This window comes from Balaenoptera acutorostrata, chromosome 17 (assembly GCF_949987535.1).
Source record: "Balaenoptera acutorostrata chromosome 17, mBalAcu1.1, whole genome shotgun sequence".
Classification (NCBI taxonomy): domain Eukaryota; kingdom Metazoa; phylum Chordata; class Mammalia; order Artiodactyla; family Balaenopteridae; genus Balaenoptera; species Balaenoptera acutorostrata.
The window spans coordinates 76,758,303-76,779,514 of record NC_080080.1 but is presented as its reverse complement, the minus strand read 5'-3'; the positions used below and the strand labels follow the sequence as shown (position 1 = coordinate 76,779,514).

Below are 21,212 nucleotides of genomic sequence, written 5' to 3'. Positions count from 1 at the left end.
TTCAAAGAAGTTGAAACCATCAGATGATTAGCACTTTTTAGCAATAAAGTATTTTTAAATTAAGGTATGTACATTTTTTTTTAGATATAATGCTATTGCACACTTAATAGACTAAAATATAGTGTAAAAACATAACTTTTATTTGCACTGGGAAACCAAAAAATTCATGTGACTTTCTTTATAGAGGAGATCTGGAACCAAACCTGCAATATCTCCAAGAGGTGCCTATATAAAACATATTAGTAAAGGAAACCACGTTAGAAATTTAGCTTAAAACAAATTTTCTGTAAAAGAATTCTGTTCATCTTGAGCCACATCTAAATAAGTTTAGTTTTCTTGGTATGAAAAATAACCTATGTAGGAGATAATTCCATGATAATATTATTAATAAATTTAGTTATTAATAAATTTAATAAATAGCAAGATTAAAAATCTTTAATGAATTTTATGAAGTGTGCAGGAGATTTTTGAGTGAATAATTATTTTGCCTTTTCTAAGAAATGAATAATGAACAAAATTGTTGCAGCTTATCAGTAGGTAAATGCTTTAAACATTCGGAATATTTAAAAATTTAAAACATACAAATTCACACTTTTATTTCTGAAAGGTGAATCATTTCAACATTATCAAATGTTATAATACGTTCTTAGTATTTGTAGTACAAGGAAAAAGTTAAATATAATTTACATATAAATACATAGAGAAATATCAATAAAAATATTATAGCTGATAACTCCAGCACAAAATATTTTAAAAGAAATTATTCTTTTCATAGATGTATATTTAGTAATATCAGAAAAAAACTGCCTTTTCTGAAAAAAAACTTCCAATTAATGTGAAATCTAATGATAGACAAGATCATTGAAACCTGACACAGACATTAGAGTTTCCAGCAAAAATAAATTAAAACCTAAAGAGAATATATTAAAACCATCTTTAATGTTCTCAGGACATCAAGATCGTCATTTTAAAAGCCATGAATACTGGATATAAGGAAAGCTGAAAACATTTTCTTCTTATTAGAAGCCATGATATAATCCTTTAAAATATCCTTTATAATATACATCTACACCCGTACGGACCCATATCTGGTCAAAAAGTCATGCAGTTTCACTAAAACGTGAATGTATATGTTTTGCATAACTGTTGGGTGGTTTTTATAAAAATAAAGCAGTTTCCTTAGGAAAAAAAAGAAATTTTGCCAATTGGAATATCTTCATTCTGGAAAAAAAAAAAAAAAGACTTTTTCCTCTGAAAATAATGAAGTTCAGTCCGTGGCTATATGAACATTCACTGACGTATTGAAATGAAAACAAATAATTGTGCTTCTAGGAACTAGTTTTTTTTTTCACTTGCAGGGTCTGAAATAGCCTCTGCAAACCATCAACAAGATGTTAAGATTCACAAGCAAGCGCTGGTGAACAGAACTGGACCTGCTGCATCCATTCTACCACCACTAAGCATGTCTGTCCAAAGGGACTGGTAAATGATGGTGCTCTGCAGTCTTGTAACAGCATCAGGGGTCCTCTTTTCCAAGCATATGTTCACACATGTTTGAATTTATATCTAAATTCAATATCATTTAATGGTGGTAAAATGCCCAGGCCTGCACGGGACTGGTCCAAAGGGGGACATTGAACACAGCTCTCCACAAGCTCCAGTTCAAAATAGGAAAGCATCAGAATCAAAAACTGCTTGATTTCCTGGACAGCAAATAATCTTCCAGGACATATAGTTGCCCCTGACCCAAAGGGCATGTAGTAATACTTTAACTTGAGTCCATTACTATAGAAGGCGGTCTTTGTCTTCCCATTTTCATCAAGATAGCGATCATATTTAAATGTCTGCAATAAAGATACAAAGAAAACAAATGTATAAGCTGGTTTAAAAGGACTTTATCTTTTTCTTAACCTGGAAGTTCCAAAGAGTAATTTTCTTTTTTAATCCAATCTATGAGTAATTTAGCGAATACCCCACCTTGAATCAGAAAGTAATAAGAAACTGGAACTTAAGGAGAACTGGTGGGAAAGAGAAACCTTTATACCTCCTATCCCGCCTGGGCAACTAGTTCCTCCCTCTGTTAGGCAGAACTAGAAAGAAGGATTCAAATCAGGAGCTAGAGGAGTCAGTATATTAGCCCCTAATTTCCTGGATTTGGGAGCAGGCACTTTTTAAAGAAGAAGAAAGGCAGCAGCTTTATTATCACAACTGCAGATATAATCTAGTAGAGATTATGTGATGACCAATACCAGGAATAAAAATTAAAATTTCAAGCTGTCATCCAAATTCTCCAAATTAGATAAATATTTGACATTAATAAAAGAGACAGTCCCTGTGGTTTCAATGATCAAATGAATTCTGCAATGGTAAATTTCTTCTTTATTTCAATCTGGGTAGACATCACCTGGATACTGAAATTTTTTTTTTTTCTGGATTCTGAATTTTGATGAACAGTCACTTACCAAAGGGTCTGGGTAGATTTCTGGATCTAAATGCATTAACTGCGGATAAAGAGCTATGATGTCATCTTTGCGGATATTATAGGAACCGTCCTGGAGGTGCAAAGTGAAATCCTCTTTAGCAGTCCGGATGTTGAGGGAAGCACTGGAAAGCCTCAGAGACTCCTTGATGATACTGTCTAAAGATTTTAAAAGGAAGAAAGGAGGAGAGGGAAGGGAGAAGGAAGAACAAAGTATTTATAAAGGCCACGTAATGCAGAGTCTGAAATACTTCCAGCAGCCTATAACACAAACCTAAAGAGACTGTGGGAAGCTGACCAGATAAAAATTTCTCAAACTTTTTCTGTGCTGTGATCAATGATTCAGTTGTGTCTGAATGTATTTTTAATCTGATAATCTGAGTTAATAATCTTTTGGTAAAGATATGATCTTCTTGGTCATCAATGGGAGCTAGACTTTCATAATTTTATGGAAAAATAATCTTACTTCTACAAGACACTAGACATCTAATACAATTGGAAAAAATCAGTAAATCACTTTCATGTGGATTAGTCAAAGTTTATCTCTTTTGAGATTTAATATACTAACACTTTTACATAGAAATAGTTTTCCAGATGTTTAATGCAGCTTCACTTCGGTGTTTACAAGAACCCAATTTTATCGTTACGCTATCTGATGTTGCGTGATTATGCCCTGCATTCTGGTAAGGGCATAAATGGACACAAAGAACACGCGGAGGATAGCTGAAATATAGGATGAGAAAGTCTCGCCTGACCTTCCGGTCTCTGTCCTTTTAATTGTCATGCGTTAAGTGCTCGTCACATGACTGTGCATAAAATCATAGCATGTTAGCAATTTATTTCGCAAGTGAGAAAATAAGACCCCCAAAAGTGAAATGACACGTCCGTGGTTTCTACGGCAGGCGGAGTCCCACGTGGAGCCTGTGCTCCTTGCAGCACTAGTCCCTTCCGCTCAGACACACTGCCCCTGAAAGCATACGTTGGTTTGTTTCCTCTAGAGAAACATAACAAAAACAAAGAGAAAACCCTTTCTTACTCTAAAAATATGGTACTTTTGTATTTCTATAAAATCCACAGAAGCCAACATTTTTTCAATGAAATAACCTTCCGCCCCACCACCCAACCCATGCAGCTAATTGTGGTTTCATTATGGTTGGTACTTTTCCCCCTTTCATTTCATGAAAATGAGTAGCCCATTAACTATAAGATGACTGGTCAGAGCAGTAACAAATGAGGCAGAGCAGGGCAGCACAGAGAAGAGGTTGAAAGTGCAAGGTCAAGAGGTCCACATTATCGCTGTCATTGGTTCCACCATCCAATCCCGGGCAGTGACGTAACCTCTAAGTGCCCATTTCCTCACTTGTTATACACAAATATTGAGTTGGCAAAAAAAGTTCGGGTTTTTCCGAACAAGTAAGTAAGTATGCAACAAGTAAGTGCTTGATGTGTACTGACAATTCCTGTTAGGAGGATGCAGTAAATGACATGTAACAACACAGCAAACACACCTAGCACAGGCATGTCATCCAGTTGTATCCGGTTCAAATAAATTGGATTGTCTTCAAAGCTAATTTTTTGACCAGCGTTCTCTAGCATTTTATTCACTTCTTCAGTGGCCGCTTTCATTGCCTCCGGGTTCCTATGAAAGGTTAAGAGAAAGGAAAAGATGTACAGAACAGCTTTTTCTCTACCAAAAGGTCTGCAAACGAATAGGTGGTTTCCCCTTCTTTTAACCAGGTGGTCAAGATACAGAGAAGGTGGGAAAGGGACATTCCCATTTATTTTTTACTCTATTTTATAGTTGTGTTTTAAGTCCTTGGATGTTAGCAAGAACTGTTGCCTTAAACGTGTCCCGTGGGCTTCCCTGGTGGCGCAGTGGTTGAGAATCCACCTGCCAATGCAGGGGACACCTGTTCGAGCTCTGGTCCGGGAAGATCCCACATGCCGCAGAGCAACTAAGCCTGCGAGCCACAACTACTGAGCCCTCATGCTGCAACTACTGAAGCCTGCGTGCCTAGAGCCCGTGCTCCGCAGCAAGAGAAGCCACTGCAATGAGAAGCCTGTGCACCACAACGAAGAGTAGCCCCCGCTCACTGCAACTAGAGAAAGCCTGCGTGCAGCAATGAAGACCCAATGCAGCCAAAAATAAATAAATAAATAAAATAAATTTATAAAAAATAAAAGGGTCCTGCTACATAGAAGTAAAACTTTGACCAGACTTTTATAAATAAATGTTTCTAATAAGGATTAAATGGTTAAATTAGTCATATGCATGGCAATTGAGAAAGAAAATTGCATCCAAGATAACAATTCTAAAGTACTGGCTAAAATGCCAAAGGAAATTTAAATTTACTCTTAACATGCATGTGATTCCACGTAGAACAGCTTTTCCATTTATATAATAATTTATTGTTCTAACACTTTGACTGGTGAAATGAATGCTACTTCACTTTAGTGCATTGACGTTTACTGGATCCTCAGTGCCATGGTAATGTAGCCATATAACATGATCACAGTAAACTGAGTCTCAGACATGTTTGACTGGTAAGTCTTTGCATGCTTATCGTGAAATGGCTACTATTACCTATAGGATAGAAAACTGATGTTGTAACCTCACTGTAAATATGTGAGTTTATTCCAGAAAGAGCTTTCTCAAGTAAAAACTTTGGAAGGCATTTAAACTTTGAGAAAGATTAGTAATGGTTTTTTATATCTGAAATTGTTTTTAAAAATTTTTTATATTAAAGACATAAAATTATCAGCCTTCAATGGAACTTTGGCATTCCCAATCCTATGGAATAATAATTTTGTGTCTATGTGACACAATTTTGTGTCTATGTGACACTCAACATCCAATTGAACTGGAATAATTCAATAAACCATTTGAATGTCAAATTCCCAAAATACTATCACTCTGGGAAGACATCACGTTATGCAAAATATATGTTACATACAGGGTTTTTTTTAATATACAGTTTTAAAAGGCAAACTCTAGCTAAATCCCATCAATAATATTATGATTCTTATTCATAGCTATCAGAGTTGGTCAAATAGTATGACAGCAATCACTAACAGTGAAAAAACAGTTAATGCACAGATGAATAAGATACAGGCACTGTTCTTTTCACTGACAATATGTCAGCAATCACACAAGGATATTTTTATGATTATAAAGACCAAATTCATGGACTTTAGGAGGTGTCATGAAGAACAGCTTGGAGTTAAGAGCAAGGGCTCTGGTGCAGACAGCCTACATTGACCCTGTACTAGCACATTCCTTTCCCTAGGACGGTCTCTGCTTCTGCAAGATGTGTTTACCAGTCACAGCTGTTTTTGGAGGGTTGGATGAACTGATACATGTTAAACTTTTACAAGGTTAAATACCACATTCTTGATTGACAGCATGAGAAGGTACCACGTCTTTTTTGTTGTTGTTGTTGTTAAAATGGTTGAATTTCTGCTTTCACCTAAAATGAAGAAATAAATGGATAATTTGCTAATTACCTAATCATCTGAAAGAAGCTCCAGAAAGTCGCTGGAATGGTGTTTGCTTGCGAGGCCCAGAGGACAGCGAGGAGTGACTTGGCTTTCTCCGTGTCGTCCAAGGTGGAAAGCGTGTCATTCAGAAACCTGACCAGTTCCGAGATGTGGTCTCTCTTTCTGAGTTTCTGGAGCCGCAAGCCCTCCGCCAGTTTCTCCCGGGCGTAGTGGCCCGTCTTGAACACGTGAATGGGGAAGCCTGCTACCAGGGCCGGAAAGATTTTGTCAAATTGCTTGAAGTGGTCCAGGTGATTTAGAATGAGTGCTTTTTGTGCATCTTGCCCTGTGAGATCTTTGCCAAAGAGCGTGAAATACCCAGCTTCGAACATCACTCGGTAGCAAAAGGCATACATCCCCTCTGACATCCAGGCGGGCGTCTTGGGCTTGGGAACCACCTGGGATCTCAGGACAAGTTGGAGGTTTTCCATCATGGCTTCTGTGAGGGAATTCAAGGCATCGCCCTGCAGAGTCTTGATGATAGTTTTACTTATGTTGTCGGTGGTATTTCCATCACTGGGGTCAATACTCCTGTGTCCAAATGCCTGACCGTAAATGAAATGTGTGAAAAAAGAAGTTAAACCTGACCTAGGACTAGTAAATGTCTGAAACACAGATTAGATGCTTTCATGATTCTCTACTTGTTAAAAAAAAAAAAAAAAGGAAAACCGGCCTTCCCACATGCAATTTCATAGCACTTTACAAATGGCCAAATCACGCCCTTCCTTCAAGGCTAAGTTTGAGTCCCAGATTATCAGTGACACTTCCCTCACAACCACTCTGGTCTTCTATTTCTTATTTTTCTTATGCTTCTGCATTTATTTGCACATAATTTGGTACTAATCAAGAATGTTTTTAATCATTAGTTCCCTTTTATATTCTTTGTAGATGCATCTTAACCAGACTTTAAGCTACTTAGTAGCAGAGACCAGTTCTAATATTTCTTTGCAGAGACTCACTTAATATTGATTAATTTTTTCTCTATAAAAGAGCCTCTTAGATCTCATCTAAGTGATGCCAAAATATCTGGTCAATTCCTTAACAAAATTAAACAATTGTGTGGCATGAGTGTGGTAAAACAATTGTTGAACGTTAAGTTTCCAACTTGCACTCTGGGTCTTGTGTAGAAATTGTTGACATGAGTGAGTTTGTACCTGTCTTATTCATACCATGCCATCCGGTTCAGTAAAACGTTTAATTTTTATTTCACCCTCATAAGCTGATTAAGAAATGACAAAGCTATACCGATTTTGACTTTTTAAATGATTAATACCAAGAGATTATGTCTAATTTGGTTTATTGTGTTTCTAAGAATCTCCATGTAAGGGTAACTCTCTTCAGCATCTCCGTCTTTACATCTGAGTATGTCAAAATGATTAAATAGATTGACATAGAAAAAGGTAGAAAATAAAAAAGCCGAATGCTATATAAATGCAAACCTGGTTACCTTTGCAGAAGCAGTGAAGTGAAATTTTTTCCAGTCAAAGTATTTTCCATGATACAGCACTTTATGGTATGACAAGGGATTGGTGATGAAGTGGACATAGTTTCCCATTAGTTTGCAGGTGAAAACATGACCATGTTTCCTTTGATTTGCTCTGAGGAACTCAAGAGGATTGGCACCAAACTGCAGAGCACAACCCAGATACGGAATCAACCCATTCTCCAGAGGTGGTTCACCCATTTGCCTGTAAGACACAAAGAGATGGTAAATATGGAAAATTGCACATTGTTCTTTATTTATATTTATTTACATTAAATTTTTTACCCCTGACTTCAAACTTCAAAACTCTATAGTTTATTGATACTTTTTTGGTTGGTGGGGCCCTGCTCCTTTACTAAAAGAATGAATTATATTAACCTAGTAACATGATACATTGGTGAAAATGATAGCTAAATCCATCCATCCATCCATGCATACATTTGGCAAACACTGAGTGTCTAATATGTGCTCCTCACTCTTCCCAATGATAAGGATAAAAGGATCAACCAGGCCAACAAGATTTTCCCTATCAGTGTAGAGATGAAACTACATTCTAGTGTTTATATTTTTTCTAAGCATCGTTTGCCTAAGTATCTCAAAATGTTTCATCTGATTGTTTTCTCTAAATATATAGAATCCTGAATGACAAAAAGGATTGCAGAATTGAAGTTTTCAAAATCTTCAAAGTTTAAATATATTATTATTCTGTAATGATAGTTGCAGAGGGGAATCTTTGAGAAATTAGCACATTATAAAGTGAAATTGAGTAAGGTAAGTATTGACATGGTTATTGATTATAATTCAATGCTCTTTGATGCTATTTTAAATGTTTTTATTTAAGAATATAAACATTTAATTTCCAACATAAACCACTATCCCTCTTGGTAGAATAACATAGCATAAAATAATTCTTTTTATTTTCATAGTTTGCAGATAAGTGGTTTAATTAAAACTAGAAACTACCAGTCCTGGTAGTTAATATTAAACTACCATAAAGGGCAAACAAAAAAAAAAAACCTGTAAAAGGTAGACAGCACAGCAATGTACAGAGTTGAAGATATGCTGTGGGTAATTCTGTCTTTGGGAGATTGACAAAGCAGAGAATATTTACATACCTCCCCCCCAATACTCTTTGAGGCAATCAGAAGTTAAATAAACTATGGCTATGTATCTGATTCTATTTGTATTTCTTGAACCAATTATAAATGATACATACAAATAAAAGTGATGTCTCATACATTTAACAGTTTCCCAGTTTGCCATGGTTGATTATCATTAATAAGAAAATAGTAATAGAATGATCAATGCAGGCTCTATACTCTTTCCCAGCTTAGACTGAGTGTATACAATGCACAAGAACTAGCTGAAAAAAGAACATTTATTTAGTCAGAGCATCTATTTAATCCACATGATAGGAATTGCAGATCCACTTACCACTTATATCCTTACTAATACAGACTTTCTCTTTATATGCACACATAAACACACACAGAGATCTCACAAAATTTCTGTCAGTGATGTTTAACAAGTTTGTCCATTTTTACATTACCACTAGTATATGTCAATACTAAAAAGGAAACTTTGCCATTATATCTTTTGTGAGATATAATAAAAAAGATACTTTCAAAATTTTAAATTAAAATTTTTTACTTTAAAAAAATTAAGGAAGAAAATGCTAGCGTATGTAAGCACAGAAAACCAACTTTATGGTATAACAATGAAGGTAAAAGAACTTTAAATGAATGAACAAAAATGCAATTTAAAAGTAAAGCTTTCCTTACCTTCTCCTCATTCCAAGGAGAAGCCACAAACAACAGCACGCTGCTATAACAATCCCCCAGATCAAAGAGGTGCTCATCATTTTGCAAATCTAATGCAAAACTTCTGAGGAGGAGAGTCTGTGATGAGAAAGGTAAGGGTGTCACAACACAGACTCCAGCTAGACTTTTATATATGGTAAGATGCTTCACTTGAGTGATCAAAGCAAACAATTAACCATCCTATTAGGAAAAAAAAAAATAACTGGCCTTGAACTAAGTCCACGGGTATCAGAAGAGGTTCCAAAACAATCAGAAACCTGCAATACTTGATAAGTTGAAGGTCTCTCAAACATATGTTGACTTAACATTCAGACCTGGGAATGACCGCTAATATTACAAATTTAGTATGCTTATAAAAAGAACAAGTAAACCTGTTCAGGATGAACATATGAAATAAAGAGGTAAAATATAATAATTTAAAGAAAAATAAGCGTAAGTTAGCATTAAGCTAGTGATTTGATCTTGTTACATTTAAGAAGAAATCAATTTAAATGATTCATGAGAAATACAGCAGTCAAGTTCAAAGGAAAGAGAACTGGGTGAAATGTTTCTGCTGCTTCATGTTTCAGCGCTTTTACAAAATCATAGGTATTTTACTATATATAGTAACATGTTACTTACCTAACATCCTCAAGAAAGTATCCCACATAAATGCATCTTCCAATTAAACATAGTTTATTTTAAAACATCAAAATTTTATTAACCATTTTATTCTAATTGAAAATATGTTTACTAATTTTTTTAATTGTTAAAGTGTGGTGGCCCCCAAGCTGTAAGCTTATTCAGCTTTCTGCTTTCCGGAGAACTGCTTGTCTCTTTCTTGGTATGCACTCCTGACGCTGCGGTATTGAGCGTAAAAAAGGAAAATGGCTTGCGGCCAGTTTCGTTCCAGGTGCCTGCTCTGGATCTAAGAGCCCCTGGTTGTTCCCCAGATGAAGGACGTGCTGCCCTGAAGGGGAAGTCTGTATCTCCAGAGAATGGCCCAGAAGACATGCTGACGCATAGATAGTGGCGCATAGATAGTGGCGACAGAATTATGTGGAAATACAAGGTTTACTGATTTATTGTCTAATATTCGTTCCATACTAAACCTATATATACATTCATGCTCTTTGAATAAACTCGCCTTGCAACCATCAGTTGTCTTGGCCCTTCTGACCCCATACTGGTGCTTTTCAGTTCCTTACCCCTCACCGCCAGGAACTTCTAGCTTTCTGCAGCCGATCTGCGGCAGTTAAAGGAATACAACTTCATTTCAAATAATTTAAGACTAACTGAAACATATCTTGGTAGAAAGTCAATTCATAATTTACCTCCTCAATGACTGCCCACTCAGAGGTAACAACTGTTAACTGTTTGGTATATATCCTTCCAAACTTTATTTCTATACACTCTTATATAGTAATTGAGCACCTATTCTGTGCCAAGAACCCTTCAAAGGTATTCTGGCTACAGGTTTTAATAAGATGGACTTATTCCCTGCTCTAATGAAGACACTATTTCAGTAGAGAGACAGATAATAAAATTTAAGACTTATGAATAAAATAAAACAAGGTGTAGAGAGCTATCGGGATAAGAGCAACTGTACGTATGGTGATGTGCTCCTCTGAGATCTGAATGACAAGAGGGGATTGGCCAACTCAAAACCAGAAGGAAGAGAGATTACCAAATGCAAAAGTCCTGAGTTAAGGATGAACTTGTTCTATCTAAGAACCAGAAGGGAGGTAGGATTGGTCAGAGCAGGGTAAATGAGGGGAAACTTGGTTAAGATATAAGACCAGAAGACAGGCAAGAGCTAGGTCATATATAGGGACACCTGAGAGTAGGGAGAGAGATTTTGGAGGGCAGCAGATCAAAACACTATCTTCAGCTACACAGATTGCTGTGTTTTCAGGTTAACAATTGAACTTGAGCCAGAAGCTGGGGAGAAAAGTCAGGGGTGGAAATAGGTATCTCAAGTCATCAGCATTTGGATGGCATTTAGAGTCCAAAGACCTTATTAGATCACCTAGGGAGAAAATAAAGCCCAAGAAAAGAATAGAATTTAACACCAGACCCCAGAGCAGCCCATTTCTCGAGGTTAGTCAGAGAGCGGGTGAAGAGGAGACGGGTAAGGAAGGACCAGGAAGAAAACCGAGAGAATACAGTGTCACAGGAGGCAAGAGGAGGATGTACGTGAAGAAAGATGAGACATTTTCTGCATCACATGCTACTCTGAGGTCAAGGAAGATGACAAAGAAATGACCTCTGGATTTGACAACATGGAGATAGTTGGTGAGTCACACATAAACACGTGCAAAGATGGGGTTCTATTAAAGACTTTTTTATAGCACTAAAAAAATGTCTATCATATTGTGGATGTTTCCCATGACAACACATATATATGTATTATATATGTATCTGTATAGATCTCTTCATTTTTTTCTGTGTGTATAGTCTTCCATTGACTAAATGTACTATAATTTAGTTAACTGATTCCCTACTGGTGAGCATTTGGTTTGTTTCTGGTTTTTGGCTACAGAATCCATAGGTTCATTTCATCCTTTTTTGTCTCCTTAAACACAGACCACAAATATTTTTTCATGGGTGATTTGTAATCATAATTATGAATATCAATCATTGTGTGTCAGTAGGTAGACTTCTCAATCCATTTAGATATTTTTAGGGCACTGTGCCCACTAAATATACTTAGGCTGATGTGCTTTTTTGAATTACTATGTCTGAGTTCTATATGACTCATTACAAGCAGAACCTTTAGGTGGCCTGTCACAGCAGGACACCACAGTCAGAGAAAACACCAATCTAAGAGCCAGACAGTTTAACCCTTTGGAGTCACCTCTCAAGCAAACAAATGGAAACAAACAAACAAGTGAAAAAAAGGGTACATGGGACCTCTAGGAATTACCTGCAACTTCCCGTGCATCTATAATTTTGCCAAAATTAAAAGATTTTCAAAATGGTAAAGGAGAAGTACATTCACAACTCCAAGAAAATGTCCTTAAGCCTTGTCTTCCCCACCCCCTCTCAGAACACCACAAACGCCTTTCGAATATAGCCTGGATTCCCCTTACCCTCATGTATTCTTTCTACTCCTTCCCTCACTATCCCTCTTCCAGACAACAAAAGCCCAGGATGCACACACACCCAGTTTTCTTTAGTGGGATGAGGAAAAGCAGAGGCATGAACATCCATATTCATATTTTTCTTGTTTACGTACGGTTTACGTCTTCCTTCTAGGGATGTCACTTCTCATTACTGTCCCATGTCCACACATGACTTCTGTCACACCCCTAACGTGCAGCCTCTAAGCTGATGAGTGGGGATTCGGATGCTGGTTACAGTTGTCACAACTATTAATAGCCTGCAAGGAAATACCTGCAAGGTCTCCTGATGAGTCACGTGCATAGAGTTTCGCGCTTGGATTCTACGACATCTCAATGTGTTTAGCACAGTGATTGGTGAAATGTCAGGAAATAAACAAATGCTAGCTGAGTTGGAAAGTCAGTTGCCTGCTTTTTTATTCTCTCCTATGTTTCAAACTGTGACGTTTTATTACACACACACACGCTGTGCACCTACTACGTGTATCAAGCACTGCGTCAACACTGGGAACACAGTAGGAAACAAGAAAGCTGTGAGCTCTGACCTGTGGGGTTTCCACAGCAGCAGGGGAAAAAGTATGTGCCCTGATACACAAGGAGTATGTTTTAGTTGCCAGAAGGCCTGGCGTGAACCGAGTTTATTTAAACACTCTAATCCCTCCGTAGTCTGTCAATTTCCTCTGTATTTGTAGAGTAGTGAAGGGTCCACACTGATTTGCCGAGGAAGAAGTTCTGGGACTCAGAGAATATAGGGTCCGAGTCCAACTCACCATCCCCATGAACAGATACATACAAAACATGGGAACTCAAACTAGAGGAGCAGAAAGTAGAAAGAACTCCTTAAGCTATCTGCTTACGCAACCTGATGCCACACAGGTGGTTTCTATTCAGAAATGCAGTAAACATAGTTCACACGTGTGTGATTGCTCTAAATAAAATGAGCTGTGAATATGGTCAAACAATTGAGTCAACCAGTAGTTTTCCTGAATTCACAAGTGAAACCAACTCAGCGGCGGAACGTAGATCCCGCAATTAATGCAAGGCTTTGTGCTTTCCAGGAGCATCATGGGGCTCCCGTGGACCAAGGCTCCTCCCATGGATCCCGTGGATCAGGGCAGGTCATTGGGAGAACAAAGTGGAAAGGGCTGGGGGGGAGGTCTTGCTATGATTAATTTGAAGCTTTCATAATAAGCTCTTAGGAACTGTGTCTATTCACATGTCTTCAACTATTTTTTATGAAAAAACCAGTTTTTTTATGGCGTATACAGAATATCTTATTCTCAAATATTGTTTTGAATCTTAGACACATGGTGTCAAGGTTGTAAATGCCTAGTGTATCTAAATGTGTCCATTGAACAAATACAATTTCACAGGACTAGAGAATAAGAAGGTGTTGATAAGTTCTATTTCAGAGAATCAAAATTTTTACATTAGTTTTGAGGTTTTCACTTTTTAAAGCTTCTGACATATATTTCCTACTTGAATAAAATAACCAACTCAGTTAGGCAGGGAAGGTATTTTAGCTATTTTAGAGATGAGGAAATAGAGGCATAAAGGTTTAGTGGCTAATGTCACATAGCTTGACATGGTTCAGGTGGTCAAGGGAGTGGAAGCTGGGATTAAACCAGGGTTTGCATCTTGGCCCTGCCACTAAGTATACAGCTTAGCACAAGAGGCTGTCCTCCCCAAGTCTTTGCTTTGTTACCTGTAAAATGGGGATGACCACAGTGCATGACTCATAATATACATGTTGAGATGCAGTAAGGCCATGGTGTAAAATGTTTCCCCGAGGGCTTGGCACAATCTATGGTCAAAAATGTTCTTTGTCATTCATTCGTAAGTGGCAAATCCAGGACACAACCCCATATTTGAAGCTCAGGGTCCCTCCGTTACAGCTCAGAACCCCACAAGAAGTTCAGTGGAACCAACAGGCACCTGACTACAGATTTAGGAAAGAGTAAGCACACCATCTATATGTTCAAATATAAAGTTGATCCGTCAAACATGTTCTGAACACCAAGCATGTGAAAGGCGCTGTTAGGGAATGAGGGGGAGATGGATAGATCATTCAGCAAACATTTCATTCATTTATTCATTCATTCATTCATGTTAGCTTAGCACCCACTTGATGTAAAGTACTTTTTAGGTGCTGGAGATACAGAGGTAGATAAGACAGGCAGACTCAAGGGGACACAGCCAATCAATAGGAGAACAAATCCACTATTTAATTTCTGATAAAGAAAGCATCATTTATATTATCAGAAAAGGTCAGGCAATGCATCAGTGTTTGTGCCAAGATCTTCACATGCTTGCTCATGTAACCCACACGGTGGCACTAGGAGATGCACACACACAGTTGCCTCCCCTTAAGGGTGGCTTCATGCTGTGAAGTTCTGGCTCCAAGCCCCTGCCATGCCATACCACGGGGGACTGCCTGTCCTCAAGGTAAAGCAGGCCTGAGGGCTACACTCAAAGGCTAATGGTGGCTTTGCTGTTAAGGCTCACCTTAATCTGAGCCTTCTGGAGCTTATCCAGGAAGCTCAACTGGACAGAGAAAAGATATGAGGACAGTGGTCCTTGGACCCCCTGGGCCCAGCCAAGCCTCCCCAGGAGGGTGAGAGACCTCAGGGAGAGAGAGAAAGAATGAAGCCGCCAGTCAGGGGGGCAGGAGGGGGCTGCTGAGCCTTTATCCACTCTTTACTGGTTATAAATTGTGCTGCTACCAACATTCACGCTCAAGTTTTCATGTGAACATACGTTTCACATGTCCTGAGTGTAGCGCTAAGAGTGGGTTTGCTGGGTCATATGGTGACGCTAATGAAAGCGAGGGTAGTCGTCAGTGGGATCCACTAAACCGTAACTTGCTTAAGAAATAATGAACCGTAACGTGCCTTCCCTGATCAAGCTTGATTTAATTGTCTTCCAAGAGTCACGTAGCCTAAACAAGTTGCTTGCCCGAGTTGTTTTTCAGGAACTCGGACTCAGCTGTGTCCGGTCTGAGCTTGAGCCAGCTGAGACTGGTCAAGACCCCCGACCCTCCAACTGCGCGTGCGCAAATGTCTGATCAGTGCCCTTTTGACCTCAGAGGGCCCAACTCTCCACTCCCAGAAGAGGCGTCCCACGGAGAAGCACGTAGCTTAGTTGCACCTGCTCAGAACGAGGATTAACTCCCCTTTTCCTTATCCCCCAATCACCTTGCCCCACGCCTCCACGCTCGCTCTCCACGCCTCAGCTCATTCCATAAATAGCCCAAGCCTTGGCGGCTTTGGGGCAGGTGGAGTTGAGGTTTGGCTGTTTGGCTGTCTCGTGAATAAGCCCTTTCTCTGCTGCAAACCTCGGCGTCTGGGCGTTTGGCTTGCTGTGCTATGGGCGAATGAACCTGGTTCCGTGACACTAGGTTTTAATTTTTTCGGACAGACTGTTTCCCGAAGTAGCTTCACCATTTTACATTCCCACCGGCAAGGTAAGAGGGTTCCAGTTTCTCCATGTCCTTGTCAACGGTTACTTTTGTCTTTATGTTTTTAATGACAGCCATCCTAGTTGGTGTGAAATAATATCTCATTATGGGTTTGATTTGCATTTCCCTAATGACCAAAAATGTTAAGCATCCTTTTATGTGATTGTTGGCCCTTTGTAAATCTTTGGAGGATGTCTATTCGAATCCTTTGCTCATTCTTTAACTCAGTATTCGTCTTTTTGTTGTTCAGTTGTAAGAGTTCTTTCCATATTCTGGATGCTATACCCTTATCAGATATGATTTTCAAATATCTACTCCTGTTCTGCGGGTTGTCTTTTTCACTTTCTTGCTCATATCTTTGTATGCACAAAGGTTTTCAATTTTGTTGAAGTCCAATTTACCTGTCTTTTTTTTTAAATTATTTATTTATTTTTTATTTATTTTTGGCTGTGTTGGGTCTTTGTTTCTGTGCGAGGGCTTTCTCTAGTTGTGGCGAGTGGGGGCCTCTCAGTGTCGTGGCCTCTCTTGTTGCGGAGCACAGGCTCCAGACGCGCAGGCTCAGTAGGTGTGGCTCACGGGCCCAGCTGCTCCGCAGCATGTGGGATCTTCCCAGACCAGGGCTTGAACCCGTGTCCCCTGCATTGTCAGGCAGATTCTCAACCACTGTGCCACCAGGGAAGCCCTACCTGTCTTTTTATTGTTTACTTTGTCTAAGGAGCATTGCCAAATCCAAGGTCATGAACACATAACATTTATGTTTTCTCCTAAAGAGTTTTATAGTTTTAGCTCTTATATTTAGGTATTTGATCCATTTTGTGTTAACTTTTGTATATGGTATGAGGTTGGGGGTCCAACTTCACTGTTTTGTATGTGGATATTCAGTTGTCCAGCACTGTTTGTGGAAATGAATGTTCCACTGAAATCTCTTGGCACCCTTTTTGAAAAACCAATTGACCATACAGGTAAGGGTTTATTTCTGGCCTCTTTTTTTCCCATTGATCTGTAGGTCTATCCCTATGCCAGCACCCCAGTCTTTTACTGTAGGCTTGTAGTCAGTTTGGAAATCAGGAAATGTGTGTCCTCCCGCTTTGTTCTTTTTGAAGATGTTTTGGATATTCTGTATCTCTTACATTTGCATATGAATTTTAGAACTAAGTTGTAAATTTCTGCAAAAAAAACGAACTGGGATTTTGATAGGGATTGCATTCACTCTGATCAATTTGGAGAGTATTATCATCTTAACAATATTAAGTCTTCTGACCCATTAAAATGGGATGGTTTCCATTTATTTCGGTCTTCTTTAAATTTCTTTCAATGATGTTTTGTAGTTTTCAGTTTACAAATCTTGCACTCTTTTTGTTAAATTTATTCCTAAATTATTTTATTCTTATTGAAGCTATTGACACTATTGACAAGTTTTTTCTCAGTTTCACTTACAGATTGTTCATAGCTAGTGTATAGAAATAAGCTGATTTTGGGGTGTTGATTTTGCATTTTCTAAACTTATTAGCTCTAAGAGGTTTTTTTGGTGGGTTCTTTAGGCTTTTCAATGTACAAGATAATGTTTTCTGAAAATAGAGTTTTCCTTTCAAATATGTACGTCATTTCTTTTTCTTGCCCTGCTGCCCTGGATATAACTTCCAGTACAGTATTGAGTAGAAATGGTAAGAGCGGATGCACTTGTCTTGTTCCTGATTGAAGGGGAGAAGCTTTTAGTCTTCCACCATTAAGTATGATGTTGGCTGTGGATTTTTCATAGATACCCTTTATCATGTTAAGGAAGTGCCCTTCTATTTCTAGCTTTTTTAGTGTTTTTTTTTTTTATCATGAAAGGGTGTTGGTCTTGGGACTCATCCTTTTTTATAAGCATACTTTTTCTGCATCTATTGAGATAATCATGAGGTTTCTGTCCTTACTGTATTAATGTGATGTATGTCATTAATTGATTTTTTGTACGTTGGACCACCTGTGCATTCCTGGGATAAATCACACTTAGTAATGGTGTATAATGCTTTTCATATGTTGCTATATGCAGTTTGCTAGTATTTTGTTGAGAGTTTTTACATCTCTCTTCATAAGGAATATTGGTCTGTAGTTAATTTTACTTGTAATAACTTTATCTGATTTTGGTATCGGAATGAGAAAGTGATCTCTCCTAATTTGTGAAAAATTGGTGTTATTTCTTATTTAATTGTTTGGTAGAACTCAGCAACGAAGCTGTCTGGTTCTGGGCATTTCTTTCCATGAATTTTTTTTTTAAATTTCAACTTCAATATTTTTCTTGTTAAAGTTCTATTCAAATTTGTATTTCTTCCTGCATCAGTTTAGATAGTTTGTGTCTTTCTGGAATGTGTCTATTTCATTTGGGTTATCTAATTTGCTTGCATACAATTGCTCTTATCATTCCATTATTTTTTTTTTATTTCTGTATTGTTGGTAGTAATGTCTCCTCTTCTATTCTTCAATTTAGTAAATTGAGTCTCCTTTCTCTCTCTGTCAGTCTAGCTAAAGATTTTTCAGTTTTTTCCTTTTCAAAAGAACCAACTTTTGGTTTTGTTGACTGTATCTGTTTTTCTATTCTCAATTTCATTTATTTCTGTTCTGATATTTATTTCCTTCTTGCTGCTTGATTTGGGTTTATCTTGCTCTTATTTTTCTAGGTTCTTAAGATGAAAGGTTATTAGTTTGAAATCTTTTTAATATATGCAATTATAAGTTTCTCTGTAAGCACTGCTTTTGCCACATTAATTTTGGTATTTTTTTTATTTCATTCATCTCAAAGTATCAATATTTTCTACTTTCCTTTGTTTTCTTCTTGATCCATTAGTTAAGAGTGTGTTGTTTAACTTCCACATATTTGTGAATTTCCCAAATCTCTTTGTTACTGAATTCTAATTTCATCCCATCATGATTAGAGAACATACTTTGTATGATTTCAAACCTTTAAATTTATTAAGACTTGTTTTCTCACCTAACATGTATCTGTCCCAGAGAATGTTCCACATAGACTTGAGAGGATGTTGTATTCAGCTGTTGTTGTGTGACATGTCCTATATGTTAGACACATCAAGTCTAGTTTGCTTATACTGTTGTTCAAGTCTTCTAGCCCTGTTGGCCTCCTATCTAGTTGTTCTGTTATTGAAAGTTAGGCAATTCAACAAAAATAGAGGCTTTAATACCTGTTTCTCTCTCCAGTTCCATCAGTTTTGCTTCATGTATCTTGGGGCTCTGTTGTTAAGTGAATATATACCTATAATTGTTATTTCTTGATGGATTAACCCTTTTATCATCTTAAAATGTCTCTAGCAATAATGTTTATCTTACATGTGCTTGATTTTTCTCCTATTCATGTGTATTTTAGGAAATATTAAACATGTTCCAACCATAACACAAACCAGAAGGTAATATGAAGTTAAATTTTTGTTGTTTTCGAGTTCATTTATTACTTTTTTCGCTAATGTACATTTGTGCTAGAAATGTGATTCTGCGTCATGTTTTAAGAACTTCATGCTTATATCTCCCTCTAGTGGACAGCCATGTACACTGACACTTCCTCTAGTTACAGAAACCAGGAGCAACCCAGACTAACTCTTACTGATGGAACCATGAACTAGAATCCTAGAAAGCTCTGTATAAACCCAACGCATAGAAACAGAGCCCACTCTTGCACCCCACACTTCGGAGCCACCAAAACCTAGGCTTGTGGAGCCTCCGTTCCGTTGTTATAAGCCAAGGCACTGGTGTTCTCAAAACAAGGTGGTGGGCTTCCCTGGTGGCGCAGTGGTTGAGAATCTGCCTGCCAATGCAGGGGACACGGGTTCGAGCCCTGGTCTGGGAAGATCCCACATGCCACGGAGCAACTAGGCCCGTGAGGCACTACTACTGAGCCTGCGCGTCTGGAGCCTGTGCTCCGCAACAAAAGAGGCCGCGACAGTGAGAGGCCCGCACACCTCAATGAAGAATGGCCCCCGCTCACTGCAACTAGAGAAAGCCCTCACACAGAAACGAAGACCCGACACAGCCAAAAATAAATAAATAAGTAAATAAATTTATTTTAAAAAACAAAACAAAACAAAACAGAAAAAACAAAAAAAAAACAAGGTGGCAAGCCCAGGAAGGTGCAGGACCCTGGAGAAGCTCCAAACCCAGAGACACCAGGACCAGTCCACGTGAGCTTTTCTTTTTTTGTAGCATGCAGACAAAGATGAGGAACCCAGCAGTGGGTCAGGTTGCCAGTCACAGCTGCTGCTTGATTCATGCTGACCACACGGTTGTTTTGCCAGGCGGTGGTGCTGGATCTCTATGTAATGTGCTTCCCCTGTGACTGTCTTGAAAATTTTTCCCTTAACTTTGGTTCTCAGCAGTTTGGCAGTGATGTTTTTCGGGGTTTTTGTCCTTCTTGAATCTCTGGCTTGTGTTCTTTCATTGATTTTAGAAAATTCTTGCCTGTTATATCTTCAAGGATTCTTCTGCCCCTTTCTCTTTTTCTGGGACTCCAATTACATGTATGTTAGTTTGTTATCCCACAGTTACTCTTTATTTTTTTTCTCCTTGTTTGTGTGATTCCTACTGACTTATTTTCAAGTTCATTGATTCTTCTGTAGTTTCCAGGCTGCTAGTAAGCTTATTTAAGAAATTCTTCATCTCTGATCCCATGTTTGTTTCTAGCATTTCCACTTGACTGTTTTATGGTTTCCATCTTTCTAATGAAATTCCCCATCTGTTAATGCCCACTGTCCATTTATTCCACTAGATCTTTTAACATTTTAAGCATCGTTATTTTAAATTCCCTGTCAGTTCTAACATCATGGTCATCTCTGAGTCTGGATCTGTTGAATGCTTTATTTCTTGAAGATGGTTTGATTTTTCTTACTTTTTGTAGAATCCATCTATGATGAGATTTAAGTTCATCGATGTTTGGTAGCAGGAAATAAAAACTCATCGTGAGAGAATCTATACTGGGGACTGTGGTTCAGTAGGAAGGCTTGAATGTTTCTGGTCAAGAGCTGACTCTGGTTGAATATATGACTGAGGCAGAAAATGGAAAGTCCAGAATCGTGAGGGGAAACTGGAATTTCTCTGATTTGTGCAAGCTGGAGCAAGCAACCAGGGCACATATCGCCAGGACCCTTGGAAGGCTGCATCCTAAGACAAAGAGTTAACGAGAAAAAAATCGCTTAGACATTTAAACAAAAAAAAATTTTTTTGTCTAGTATTTTAGGGGTTTTAGTGGAAAGGAGTTCTTCAAGAGGTTAGCAGTGAAGTTTCTCTGATAATTGTTGACGTGCTGTGTGCTCCCCAGATGATGGAAGGATGAGGGGTTTTCTTCCCTCAC

The 21,212-nt window shown here is 38.2% G+C and overlaps 2 protein-coding genes across 2 annotated transcripts in view; one reads left to right on the top strand and one right to left on the bottom strand.

Annotated features, from left to right (window-relative positions):
• Positions 1-1,219: 1,219 nt before the first annotated feature.
• LOC102998844 (cytochrome P450 7A1) lies at positions 1,220-9,405 on the bottom strand. Its single transcript, XM_007168586.2, has 6 exons — positions 9,281-9,405; positions 7,464-7,704; positions 5,984-6,561; positions 3,988-4,118; positions 2,463-2,638; positions 1,220-1,844 (listed from the first exon to the last, which is right to left on the bottom strand). The coding sequence occupies exons 1-6, from the start codon at positions 9,358-9,360 to the stop codon at positions 1,545-1,547; spliced, it is 1,506 nt and encodes a 501-aa protein (XP_007168648.2). The 5' UTR covers positions 9,361-9,405; the 3' UTR covers positions 1,220-1,544.
• Positions 9,406-15,716: 6,311 nt separating this feature from the next.
• The window catches only part of SDCBP (syndecan binding protein), a 58,183-nt gene continuing 52,687 nt past the window's right edge, over positions 15,717-21,212 (top strand). The window contains exon 1 of the mRNA XM_057531755.1: positions 15,717-15,883. The gene's annotated coding sequence lies outside the window, so the exon portion shown is untranslated. The remainder of the gene's footprint in view (positions 15,884-21,212) is intronic.

Excerpts from the sequence above, each read along its gene's own strand:
- LOC102998844 (XM_007168586.2), bottom strand. The coding sequence starts at position 9,360 with ATGATGAGCACCTCTTTGATCTGGGGGATTGTTATAGCAGCGTGCTGT. Across the intron at positions 7,705-9,280 it reads CTCCTTGGAATGAGGAGAAG|GCAAATGGGTGAACCACCTC; the intron begins GTAAGGAAAGCT and ends TGTGTCTTACAG. Across the intron at positions 4,119-5,983 it reads AGCTTCTTTCAGATGATTAG|GAACCCGGAGGCAATGAAAG; the intron begins GTAATTAGCAAA and ends AACCTTTCATAG.